This window comes from Mobula birostris, chromosome 20, assembly GCF_030028105.1.
Source record: "Mobula birostris isolate sMobBir1 chromosome 20, sMobBir1.hap1, whole genome shotgun sequence".
Lineage (NCBI taxonomy): Eukaryota > Metazoa > Chordata > Chondrichthyes > Myliobatiformes > Myliobatidae > Mobula > Mobula birostris.
The window spans coordinates 13,485,451-13,497,737 of NC_092389.1; the positions used below are offsets into that span (position 1 = coordinate 13,485,451).

Below are 12,287 nucleotides of genomic sequence, written 5' to 3' on the forward strand. Positions count from 1 at the left end.
ATGTGAATCCCCCCCAGTATTAACCCAATGCTCAAAGATGAATAATCCCAGTTATTTTTGAATGACAAAAACATTGAACACGGAAAGGTGACTTCTTGCTCTGATTGTTAATGGGATATCTCCTGTTACATTACCCACTCATGAGGAAATCAAGCCTACCCACTCATGAGGAAATCAAGCCTACAGACACTGAAAGGAGCGGGACCTTACAAGTGAGGATTCAGAGGGGATAAATTGGGTTATTCCCATGAGACCAAAAGGAAAGTGAGCCTGAAATATTAATTTGGGATATCTATTTGATACTGTTTCCTTCCTTTTTCTGTTGCTTTTACAGGTTTCCCCCGCCATCCGAAGGTAGAGCATTCCTATGAAACGGTTCGTAAGCCGGAATGTCGTAAAGCGAAGAAGCAATTACCATTTATTTATATGGGAAAAATTTGTGAGCATTCACAGACCCAAAAATAACCTACCAAATCATGCCAAATAACACATAAAACCTAAAATAACAGTAACATATAGTAAAAGCAGGAATGATATGATAAATACACAGCCTATATAAAGTAGAAATACTTCTCTACAACCATTGCCGCACTGTTCTCCGTAGCGAAAATCTCACGCAAACGCCGTTTGCGAAAATCTCACGCAAGCGCTCTCGGCAGAAAATCTCACGCAAGCGCTGTTGGCAAAAACACTCTCTCCAGTAACCTTTAGGCTATGAAGCTGCCAAATCATACCAAATAACACGTAAAAATACACAGCCGATATAAAGTAGAAATAATGTATGTACAGTGTAGTATCACCTACCGGAATTGGGACAGCGTCAAGCACACTGATGATGGTGTTAGGCTGAGTCAGAGGTTGGGGTGGTGCAGTGGCCCCCACCCTCCGGGCAGTGACCCGATACATTGCCGTGAAGCATGCAGGGGTCCAGCGGTAGCTGGGAGGCACACAGCACATCTTTAAGGAAAAAGCTGAAATAAGCATGCTAATTAATTAGCTGCCACCCGGCATGTAATTGTCAGCCCAGATCAGAGGCGACGCAATCAGCCATCAGCTCTTATCCGGGCCGACATTTACGTGCCGGGTGGCACCTAATTAATTAGCATGTTTATTTCGGCTTTTTTCTTAAAGATGTGCTGTGTGCCTCCCAGCTACGCTGCATTCTCCACGAATCGGTATCTGTCCGGGGCCCGGGGGTTGGGGTGGTGGGACACTGGGATGTCATCTCATTGTCGTCTGTTTCCATGAGGGCAGACAGCTCATCTTCTCCTATGACTGCCCACCTCGATGTCGAAGGTCGAGGTTCGTCGTCTGCTATGGCTGATGTGGAAGGCTTGCTTGACTGCTGAGCCTCGCGCATTTTTCTATCATACAGTTCTTTATAAGCACTCAAACCATCTTGAAAATATGCCCTAAACCGACATACCCTTTCAAAATTAAACTCATACTTTATCATTGCAGCGAAAATCTCACGCAGTTGCTTCACGTTCAGTTCCTAGACGACTTCACTTTCGGTCCGTTTGCTACTGCATTCGGTTTCGATTGTTATCCTTTCCTCTTCCAATTGCATCAGCTCTTCACCTATCAGTTCTTGGTCATGGGATGCCAAAACCTCTTCAACATCATCTTTGTCAACTTCCACAAGCCAAACTCACATTGTCCTTACTTCGTTCACCACGATTGAAACGCTTATTTATGTCTAGTTTTACGCTAAGTGTAACACCCTTACGAGCTCTTTCAGGCTTTTCTGATACCTTAGAACTCATCTTGCTAATGGCTGCTCACAGGCACGTGTTTAAGCAACACCGGCTAGAATGCCGTTCCGAATCTGGGGGAGAGCGGCTGCTCGGGGCATGCGCTGCCTTTTATTGCGTGCTGATTTTTTTTCGCGCGCTGCCTTTTTTCGTAAAGCGAACGTTCGAAAAGCAGGGGACATTCGGTTACATATTGCCAGAGAAAGTACAGACACTGTGAAAATCAGTGTCAGAGGACGAATTCACATCCTCTCCTAATCAACCCCACCCCAACCCCATTTTACTTTGTCTTCTCCTCCTGGTCCAGCTTTAGTCAAATACTTCATTCTGTGCTATAACCCTCTGCAAATGGACAGTGATGGCAGCAAAACAAGGGCAATGCAGCATCTGGTACCTTCAAAATTCAATGCTTCATGAAACTCAAAAGGTTGAATGTCAGCTGTGATTTTTACAAATCAGTAATGATTTGCATCTGGTGGGCAACTTTCTCTTGCCACAAGTAGGTAAATGGTGGAATGCTTGACAATAATAAACCATTGAAATTTTGGAAGCAATTATATTGCAAAAGATATCTTCGTAGTTAATACTTACACACAGTGACCATTTTCTTAGGTACATCTGCTCATTAATGCAAATATCTAATCAGCCAATCATTTGGCAGCAACTCAATGCATGTAGACATGGTCAAGAAGTTCAGTTGTTATTCAAACCAAACATCAGAATGGAGAAAAAATGTAATCCAAGTGACTTTGACCATGGAATGATTGTTAGTGTCACATGGGGTGGTTTGAGTATTTCAGAAACTGCTGATCTCCTGGGATTTTCATGCACATCAGTCTCCAGAGTTTACAGAGAATGGTGCAAAAAACAAAAACATCCAGTGAGCAGCAGCTCTGTGGGCCTTGTTAATGAGAGAGGTCAGAGGAGAATGGCCAGACTGGTTCAAGCTGACAGGAAGATGACAGTAACTCAAATAACCACATGTTACAACAGTGGCATTCAGAAGAGCATCTCTGAAGGCACAACCCATTGAGCCTTAAAGTGTACTAGACAACGGGGTGACCCGTTGGGGCACCCTTTGAGAGAAGGGTAGCACAGTCTGATGTGACAAGAATGAACATTAAATCTTCCTGAATGCTATTGGTATCGCTTTGCTTTGGAAACTGAAGTAGAAAACCTCAGTTTATTAAAGAACAACACATAGCAAAGCAAATATAGCTCCTCCTCATTTAAAAAAAGTCACTTTTAATGGCATCATTTCTGGTTGCTCTGCCACCCTTGTGCCTCCCGTTGTCATTCTGGAGACGTGCAGCCCTTTCATGCCCCGTCTTTTCATCTCTTCTGCTGTTTGTCTCTGATCCTGGAGACGTGCATGCCGCTCCTCCTCTGTCTCTTCTTCTCTGATCTTTTTTTGTCCTGACTCTTTGATCCTGGAGTCGTGCGGCCCTGGCCTCGTCTGATTCTTGTTCTCTCCCTCTCCTTGCCGCTTCCCGACGACGTTTGGCGTCATCTCTTGACCATAGTGTCCCCCTTCCCTTTCCACGCAGCATAATTAGGCTGACCTTTTTTTTTTACCCTAATGCTGGATAGAAGATACGAAGCAGTAACACCAAAGGATGCTGATTATTCTTGATGATGTGGTTCGCGCTATCCTAAATGGTCGTGATATAGTCACCACTGTCCTTTGGCTGCAGCAAAGGGTTTTATGGGTGTCTCGAAGTACGTCATTACAGTAAGATTTAATTATCTCTTATTGATGGGTGACAGTTAGATCTGTCCCAATCCTGCACATGCTGATGGTGATTAGCAGAATGTGACCCCTCGAAATAGAGCTGCCCTGCCCTTTTGCTTCGGTAGGTGTTGCTGCTGAGGCTGGCCGTGCGCATGCGTCGGGCTGTCGCGTCCCGATTTCCATGACGGCGGATCGGCTCTCTGGTGAAAGGGAGTCTGTTGATTTTTGCAAATGAGCAATTTTATACGAATATGTAACCCTGAACTTTGCCTGCATTCTGTAAATTAGCGCATTTTAATTTGATTGAGCCGAAAAAAGCGCCGCTGTAATGCACCGTTTGCGCTAATTGGAGGTCACAAAACAGACAGATAGAGCATGAGAGTTTTAGTAGTATATAGATGGGCTACAGCAGCAGAAGACGACAAACATACCGAATAAAGTGTCCACTGAGTGTATGGTCAACTGGCAGTAGTTATAACAGTATAATTGGGGTAGAGTATACAAGAAACCCAGGGGTGGGTTTAATACTTCATTGTATTTGTGGCATAAAAACAGATGGTGCTGAAAATACACAGCAGGTTAGATGGCATTTGGTAACTCCGATTGGGGAAGCAGAGATCTGAGGGCATGCCCATTGCTCCAGACCACATTCATCAGGAGTGCTCACCTTCCATGAGTGCCATTTTGGTACGACTCTGGTTGTTGAGTTCTCGTCGGTAGATGTTTTGGACACAATAGTCTCGCAGCTCCCGAGTGTTGCTCAGACACTGCAGGATGGAATTCATGAAGCACTGCAGCAAATGCGGAGATGGGAAAAGGAACATAAATGACCAGGCACATCAGAGGCAACCCAGGTAGAATAGCTCTGGGCTGTTCTGCAGAACAATAACTCACATTCACTGAGGCATTGCTATGGATCCCAAAGGTAGGACAGCATTGCTGTCCTGGCACCAATAATTTGCTTAATTCTTAACAGTAAGAGAAACAAAAGATGAGCTGCAATTACTAAGTGATAACCACACTCAAAAGGTGGAGCAGGAAGCCTCATGCAATAAAATTCCAGGAGACTAGAACATTTCTATATCATGCATTCCTGTCTTTGTTTTCCTCTCTTCCACTGTTCATCAATTGATTTCCAATCCTATGGCACTAGCGATAGAAACACAGTCTCAGTCAGAAGACCTTGGGTTTGAACCCCAAACAGTTCCACCGAATGGAGACTGCAGCATGGTCTCTGAATTCCAGATAAATATTCAGCACCATACTTACATTTGTCAGGGATGAGCTTGCCCAAAAAAACTCTCAAAGCAGCTGAATTTGCTTCAGATCAGGTGTGGGAGATGCTGCCATCAAACGTGAGAAAGGATAATGATATTGAGAGGCAGGTTACCCCTCCGTCCACGACCCCAAGAGTTTTCTCTTGACTCACTTTCTTTCATTGCAGTTCACTAACCCCCACCTGCAACCTCTAGTGGTGTTTAAACATAGTTTGAATGAGCAACCTTCGCTCATTTATACAACAGAGGCAAAAGCAGATGTCTTGGATTCAGTTGGCCGCCTGTAAATCTTGCACCACAGTTTACACAACACGGAAACACTCCAACAGTGTTTAATCAACAAAGGCTGTTTTGGGTTTGATTCACAAGCTGCCTAGAACTTCCCTTGTTTCCTACTGTCTCACCTTGTCCAACTGATGACACTGGTGATAACCCCTTATATGACATGTAGTAAACACATTACTCAGGGTCATTTTAAAGGTATTGATGCCCACTCTGCTACTGGTGTCATCTGGGAAGGATACATCAATATTAGAGAAATCGTCAATACCCACAGGCTGTGGGACAGGGAGAAGATTTTTCAGCTAAAACTATTGCTCCCAATTGCTTCAGTGACCAGAAATGGAAATTGTGTACAGATTGAAGGAGACCAAAGTTTGCCTGGAAAATTCTATCCTTGGTGCCTGTTCTTGTTCTTCTCTCTTTGGGGAAGCTTCAAGCAGTCACCTCATGACCCAAATCCTGCCATGTTCACAATGAAACTCGTGCCAACCCTGGAACAGTTCCCTACTTCACGTCTATGCTATCCTGCTGATCTGAAAGTGAAAGGAACCCTTGTTTCTCAGAAATAAAATTTGAGCTCTCAACACATGACTTTTACAGGCAACAGCGGGCCCAGCATCTCATCAAACACTCATGGAGCAGTTACACCACAAGCAGGATACAAAATAAACCTTCATCCACATTTTCCCATTAAACACTCATAACACAGGATAGACAAATATGCTGTTTGACCAACTTGAGAGTGCGTTAGAAGCAGTGCACTTGGGAGTCAAACCTACTGAGAAACAGAATTGAGTCTCACATAAGTTGGGATGATCATATCCAGTAGATTCCTTCAATATAGGAACCAAATGAAGATTAACAAAAACAGTTATTGCACTGAAGAAGTCTCTCTAACAGTGCCAATTCTCTAAAACTAGGCTGGAGTTTCCAAAAATTAACCTTTAGACTACGGCCTGTCATCCTACTCACCCCCAAAACCAATACAAGTAAACCGCAAAACACACTCTTAAATAAGTGCCAATTTCTGGGGATTATCCAAAATCAAATTAATCTGTTTTCTACTGAAAATGAAACTTACAGTGTTGCCCAGATTCCGAAGTCCAACAAGGCCCTGGCTGGTTTTAGAATTCTGTAAAACAAAATGTAGGAGAAATAAAGATTAAATTGGAGATTTTAAATATTCTGGAAATAATAGTCTCACAGGTGGGAGTCCATTGGGCTTTGAATTAATTAGAAGTGAAAAACACAAGGGTAGAACAAACACCTAAATCACAGTTGCAGTAAACAATAATCCCAGTACTCAATGTTCTCATATCCTTACACATTACAAAAGAAAACTAATTAAACATGTCCTGACATGGATACTTATTAACCTGACGGGTGCTGAGGGTTTAGCTTTTATTAATAAAGAAGTTACTTCCTTCTCTTACCCAAGCTTATGTATACCAAGTCTCCCTAGAATACTGGTACTCTACCACTTCAACTGACTCTCCTTGGGTTGATGGTCTATCAGGGACCACTGTTCCCTGAGGTATTGGTTCAGGTGAGATGGAGGTCAGTACAATGCAAAAGTGGCAGGATTAATATCTTGACCAAGCAACCACTGCTCGTGCATAAACATTCCTGTGACCTAGACTACCTAAAAGTTGGCACCTCAAGGCTCTTGAAAATACCACGACACTGATATGATGAGGGAGCCAACATCATTTCCAACACTTCCCTCCCCTTTCTAGATCTTTCTGTCTCTATCTCTGGAGACAGCTTATCTACTGAAGTCTACTATAAGCCTACTGACTGTCACTGCTATCTGGACTATTCCTCTTCTCATCCTGTCTCTTGCAAAAATGCCATCCTCTTCTTGCAATTCCTCCGTCTCCGCCGCATCTGCTCTCAGGATGAGGCTTTTTATTCCAGGACGAAGAAGATGTCCTTTTTTAAAGACAGGGGCTTCCCTTCCTCCATCATCAACTCTGCTCTCAAACGCATCTCCCCCATTTCACGCACATCTGCTCTCACTCCATCCTCCCGCCACCCCACTAGGAATAGGGTTCCCCTTGTCCTCACCTACCACCTCACCAGCCTCCGGGTCCAACATATTATTCTCCATAACTTCCGCCACCTCCAACGGGATCCCACCACTAAGCACATCTTTCCCTCCCCCCCTCTGCTTTCCACAGGAATTGCTCCCTACACGACTCCCTTGTCAATTTGTCCCCCCCATCCCTCCCCACTAATCTCCCTCCCGGCACTTATCCTTGTAAGCAGAACAAGTGCTACACATGCCCTTACACCTCCTCCCTCACCACCATTCAGGGCCCCAGACAGTCCTTCCAGGTGAGACGACACTTCACCTGTGAGTCGGCTGGGGTGATATACTGCGTTCGGTGCTCCCGATGTGGCCTTCTATTATTGGCGAGACCCAATGCAGACTGGGAGATCGTTTCGCTGAACACCTATGCTCTGTCCGCTAGAGAAAGCAGGATCTCCCAGTGGCCACACATTTTAATTCCACGTCCCATTCCCATTCTGATATGTCTATCCACGGTCTCCTCTACTGTAAAGATGAAGCCACACCCAGGCTGGAGGAACAACACCTTATATTCCGTCTGGGTAGCCTCCAACCTGATGGCATGAACATTGACTTCTCTAACTTCCGCCAATGCCCCACCTCCCCCTCGTACCCCATCCGTTATTTATTTATATACACACATTCTTTTTCTCTCTCTGTCCCTCTCACTATACCCCTTGCCCATCCTCTGGGCTTTTCTCCCCCCCTCCCCCTTTTCTTTCTCCCCGGACCTCCTGTCCCATGACCCTCTCATATCCCCTTTGCCAATCACCTGTACAGCTCTTGGCTCCAACCCTCCCCCTCCTGTCTTCACCTATCATTTTGGATCTCCCCCTCCCCCTCCCCCTCTCAAATCTCTTACTAGCTCTTCTTTCAGTTAGTCCTGACAAAGGGTCTCGGCCCGAAACGTTGACTGTACTTCTTCCTAGAGATGCTGCCTGGCCTGCTGCGTTCACCAGCCAATTTGTTGTGTTGATCAATGTCCTTTTCCAGGCCAACTTGATCAGCATTGGATTGTCAGTGATGCTGAGCACACCACCTCATTCTGAGATCTCTCAAAGGCGGAGATAACCACATGGACAGAAGAAAGGATCTTCGGGTGTGTAAACTTACCTTCAAAACACGTCTCCACTGATAACTAGGAACTTCTGATGCATGACTAATTAAAAAGAAGCACTTGCGATGGTATTCAGAACCAGCATGGCCCTTCACTAGGAGCACACATTGCCCCTTGTGTTGGTGGCAGGAGGAACATTTGGTGTCACAAGCTACCTGCCGGGCACCTGCTGCCCTATCGGCTGAAGCCACTGTGGTTTGCACAATGGCTATATTAGCTTCCTCTGAACTCAAAGCCAAGCGGAGGCAGGTTATCCTCAATCCTGTGGAACTGCCCCCAAAGAACAAGAATCCTAATGCAAAACAGTTACAGCAAGTTATTTAGCCTGAGAGAAACATCCTTAAAAATCACTTTTGAAGTCCAATGTGATGCACCTAAAGAGGAAATGAATATTTGATTTACCATGTTATTTAAAAGGGAATAGATCTGATTGCCTCACAAAGGTTACGGGGAGAAGGGAGAAGATTGAGGTTGAGAGGGATAATAAAATGATGGAATGGCAGAGCAGTCTTGATGGGCTGAATGGCCTATTCAGATCCCATGTCTTATGGTCTACCCTTCCTCTGACAGTATGTCACTGCCTCACCACCCTTGCTCTGAGTGTGTAGCACTGCCTCTGTATTGGTCCACTACAGTATGCTGCTCTCTCAGAGTAAGTCCCTTGGCAAAGAAGCACTGCCTTTGTACTTTACCTCTGAACATGTAGCACTAACTGATAACTCCATGTTCCCAAACTCTTGAGTGGGGTGTGAGCCCATGACCTTCAGAGGTGAGGGTGAGCTGTGCTCTGCTATTCTGTTGTCAATACAGCCTGTTTACTCAAAGTGCTGCACACAATTTGAACAAATGAATCCTATGTTGTGAATTTAAGTTCTCCAGCTCTAAGCTGGGTTATCAATGCTGACTTTTAATTATTGGCATAACTTGTAATTCTAAGAATTGGGATCAATAGTCTGAGCAAATGCTGAAATTCCTCTTAAATTTGTCTTATGAATGGGGCTGATTATTCCTGCTTCTATTCCCTTTAATTCTATCTCATGACCTTCCATGCTGGCATTTTATTCCATTTACAAAACCCAGGAAATACTAATCCTTCTGAACCCCAACTACCTACAGAGTAACCCTGCAATCGCCAATGCCCTTTCCTGAGCAAAATAGACTTCCAGGCCCTGTGACCATTCTTTAAACAGGTCTGAAATATTGTTTGACCACGTCAACAACATGACCAAATCCATTTCTCTCGTCACACAGCAAAAGTGCACGATGCAGTAGGAACAACTTGCATGGAGATCAGGTACGAGGACTGTGGCCAAATTATTCCCACCAGAACCGTAGGAGCCGAAACTAATAGGAATATAGTTACCCCACTCCAGGCAACGCCTGTTCTAAACCTAATTAACCTGGTCTCAGTTCAAACTGGCCCATTCCAAACCGGATATTTGAGTCAGTGTATAGGTTTCCAGCACAGGTTTGTAAAGTGAACACTGTTATAGTATCTTTTCATTTGTGAACCAATCAAGACTATGAAAGATCTGCTGAAACCTTCACAAACTTGTGACCCGAAGAGCTTCGGATGACACAAGCATAACTTGAACATGTAGCTGTAGCTCTGCAGCATGATATCAGTTGAAGCTTATCTATGTGCCTTGATTAGGGTGACCCTGATCTTTGTTTTCACTTGCAGACATTTATGTGGTCAGCCGAGGTCATAATTCTGTGTGAAATGGTGTCATGTCAAATCAAGGCTATCTATATCTATATGAAGGGAAGCAAACTGCTGCTGCTTATGGGTATTCACTATAGCAGAATGATTTGGAATGAATTACCCAACAAAAGAAAATTCCATTATGTTTATAGCACACTCCAGATGCTGAAAATCTGAAATCAAATCAGAAAAGCGTAGAAATGCTCAGCATCAAATGGGTGGAGAGAGAGAACATAGTTTATGGTTCAAGGTAATAGCCTTTCAACAGAACCAATGAAAACATAATTGAATTCCATCTGAAATAAAAACTAGACAATGACGAGCATTGAAATTATTGAATTGGAAGGATATAGGTTTAAGTCCCTCTCCTGAAGTCTATGCATAAAAACAAGCTTATGTTTTCTCACTGAGAGAGCACTATGTGGTTAGAGGGCTAATAGAGAAGAGGTGTTACACTGTTACAGGCCAACTGGAAACATTACTTCTGATTAGTCCTCGCAGATACTACCTGATCTGTTGAGTATTTCAAAAATTTGTTTTTATTTTAATATTCCTATGAATGCAGTTTTTATTTTTTTTTTACTTCTGTCCACTTCTGTTTTACTGAACTGCTAATTATTTCCACAAAGCTAAATGCCTTGGGCCAAATGTGATTTTAGTCTACATGTCTACAATCCTCTGAGTTGAAACTTGAGTTCAAATCCCACTACAGAACTCTGAGCATAAAATTAAGGCTGACATTTTAAAGTTCAAAGTACATATATTTATCGCACTGAGAGAGTCAGAATCAGAGAGCCAGGGAGAGCAGCGGTGTCAGAATTCCAGTGCTGAGGATACACTGTGCTGTCCTCCAGATGCCGTGTCGCGTTCAAGTCAGGAAGCTAGCTACTGTGTGTATCTATTGACTATTCCCCACCCCAACATCACAGGCTCCCCCCAGTTTGTATATATCTTTTTCAGTCAAATGAATTGGGGTGGCTGCTGAAAGAATGAGGGGCAGAAGGAACTGTTACTGTGAGAGGTGAGGGCACAGCAATTGCTGGAAATCAGATCATCCACCTTCGCTGAGTTTTTCCCCTCTCTCCACAGATGCTGACTGTTCTGCAGAGTGTTTCTAGAATTCCCTTTGATTTCAGATCTCCAGGATCTGCCTCTCAGGGTTCCAGTCTGTTCTTGTTTTTGTTTTACTCTGACCTCTCATCTATTAACCAGACCGCATCGCCTCAACAACCTTGATCCCTAATGTTTAAAAACATTGCCTCTCCACCCCTCATTCTCCTACCCTGCTGAGAATAAAGCCCTAACCTATTCAATCTTTCCCTAAAACTCAGGTCATAGAGTTCTGACAACATCCTTATAAATATTTTCTGCACTCTTTCAATCTTATTGACACTTTTCCTGCAGGTAGACCAGAAGGACACACAATATTAACATATGGTTAACATATGAGGAACGTTTGTCTGCTCTTGGACTGTATTCCTTGGAGTTTAGAAGAATGAGGGGGGACCTCATAGAAACATTTCGAATGTTAAAAGGCATGGACAGAGTGGATGTGGCAAAGTTATTTCCCATGATGGGGGGAGTCTAGTACGAGAGGGCATGACTTAAGGATTGAAGGGCGCCCATTCAGAACAGAAATGCGAAGAAATTTTTTTAGTCAGAGGGTGGTGAATCTATGGAATTTGTTGCCACGGGCAGCAGTGGAGGCCAAGTCATTGGGTGTATTTAAAGCAGAGATTGATAGGTATCTGAGTAGCCAGGGCATCAAAGGTTATGGTGAGAAGGCAGGGGAGTGGGACTAAATAGGAGAAAATGGATCAGCTCATGATAAAATGGCGGAGCAGACTCGATGGGCCGAATGGCCTACTTCTGCTCCTTTGTCTTATGGTCTTATGGTCTAATATTCCAAATTCAGCCTCACCAACGTCTTATACATCTTCAATTTAACATCCCAATTTATGAATCACGAAAGAAGCAAAATCCTAACTCTGTTAGCTTAAAAAATAATTGATACTGGTTAAGAGATTCTCTCTTCACATACCACTGTAAAATATGTATCCACGGCTTCACACGCCTCCTACCATTTCACATTAACATATACCTCTTGTGCGTTTATGTAACCTCCCTTTCTCTGCACCTATGCAATTGTCCTCAACCCTTGCTCGCTGTTTCATTCACGATTAAGAAAAAAATGCGAATTTTAAAAAATACCCAATTGCTGACAGCGGAAAGTCCGTAAAGGCAAATGTTAAACGGACAGTTTAGGGGAGAAGTGGGTGTTGGACAGAAGTCAGATACCCACACAGGCAGGGCATACTGCTAACAGGCCAGGGAGATCAGAAATAGCCA

General features: G+C 43.9%; 1 protein-coding gene across 7 annotated transcripts in view; it reads right to left on the minus strand.

Moving 5' to 3' along the window:
* Positions 1–12,287, minus strand: part of LOC140184945 (ubiquitin carboxyl-terminal hydrolase 2-like) — a 144,211-nt gene that overhangs the window by 13,922 nt on the left and 118,002 nt on the right. For all 7 annotated transcript variants that reach the window (XM_072238184.1, XM_072238186.1, XM_072238183.1 and 4 more), the window contains 2 exons: positions 6,127–6,177; positions 4,154–4,277 (listed from right to left, as the gene is read on the minus strand). In XM_072238184.1, coding sequence (XP_072094285.1) covers positions 4,154–4,277; positions 6,127–6,177 — 175 coding nt within the window. The remainder of the gene's footprint in view (positions 1–4,153; positions 4,278–6,126; positions 6,178–12,287) is intronic.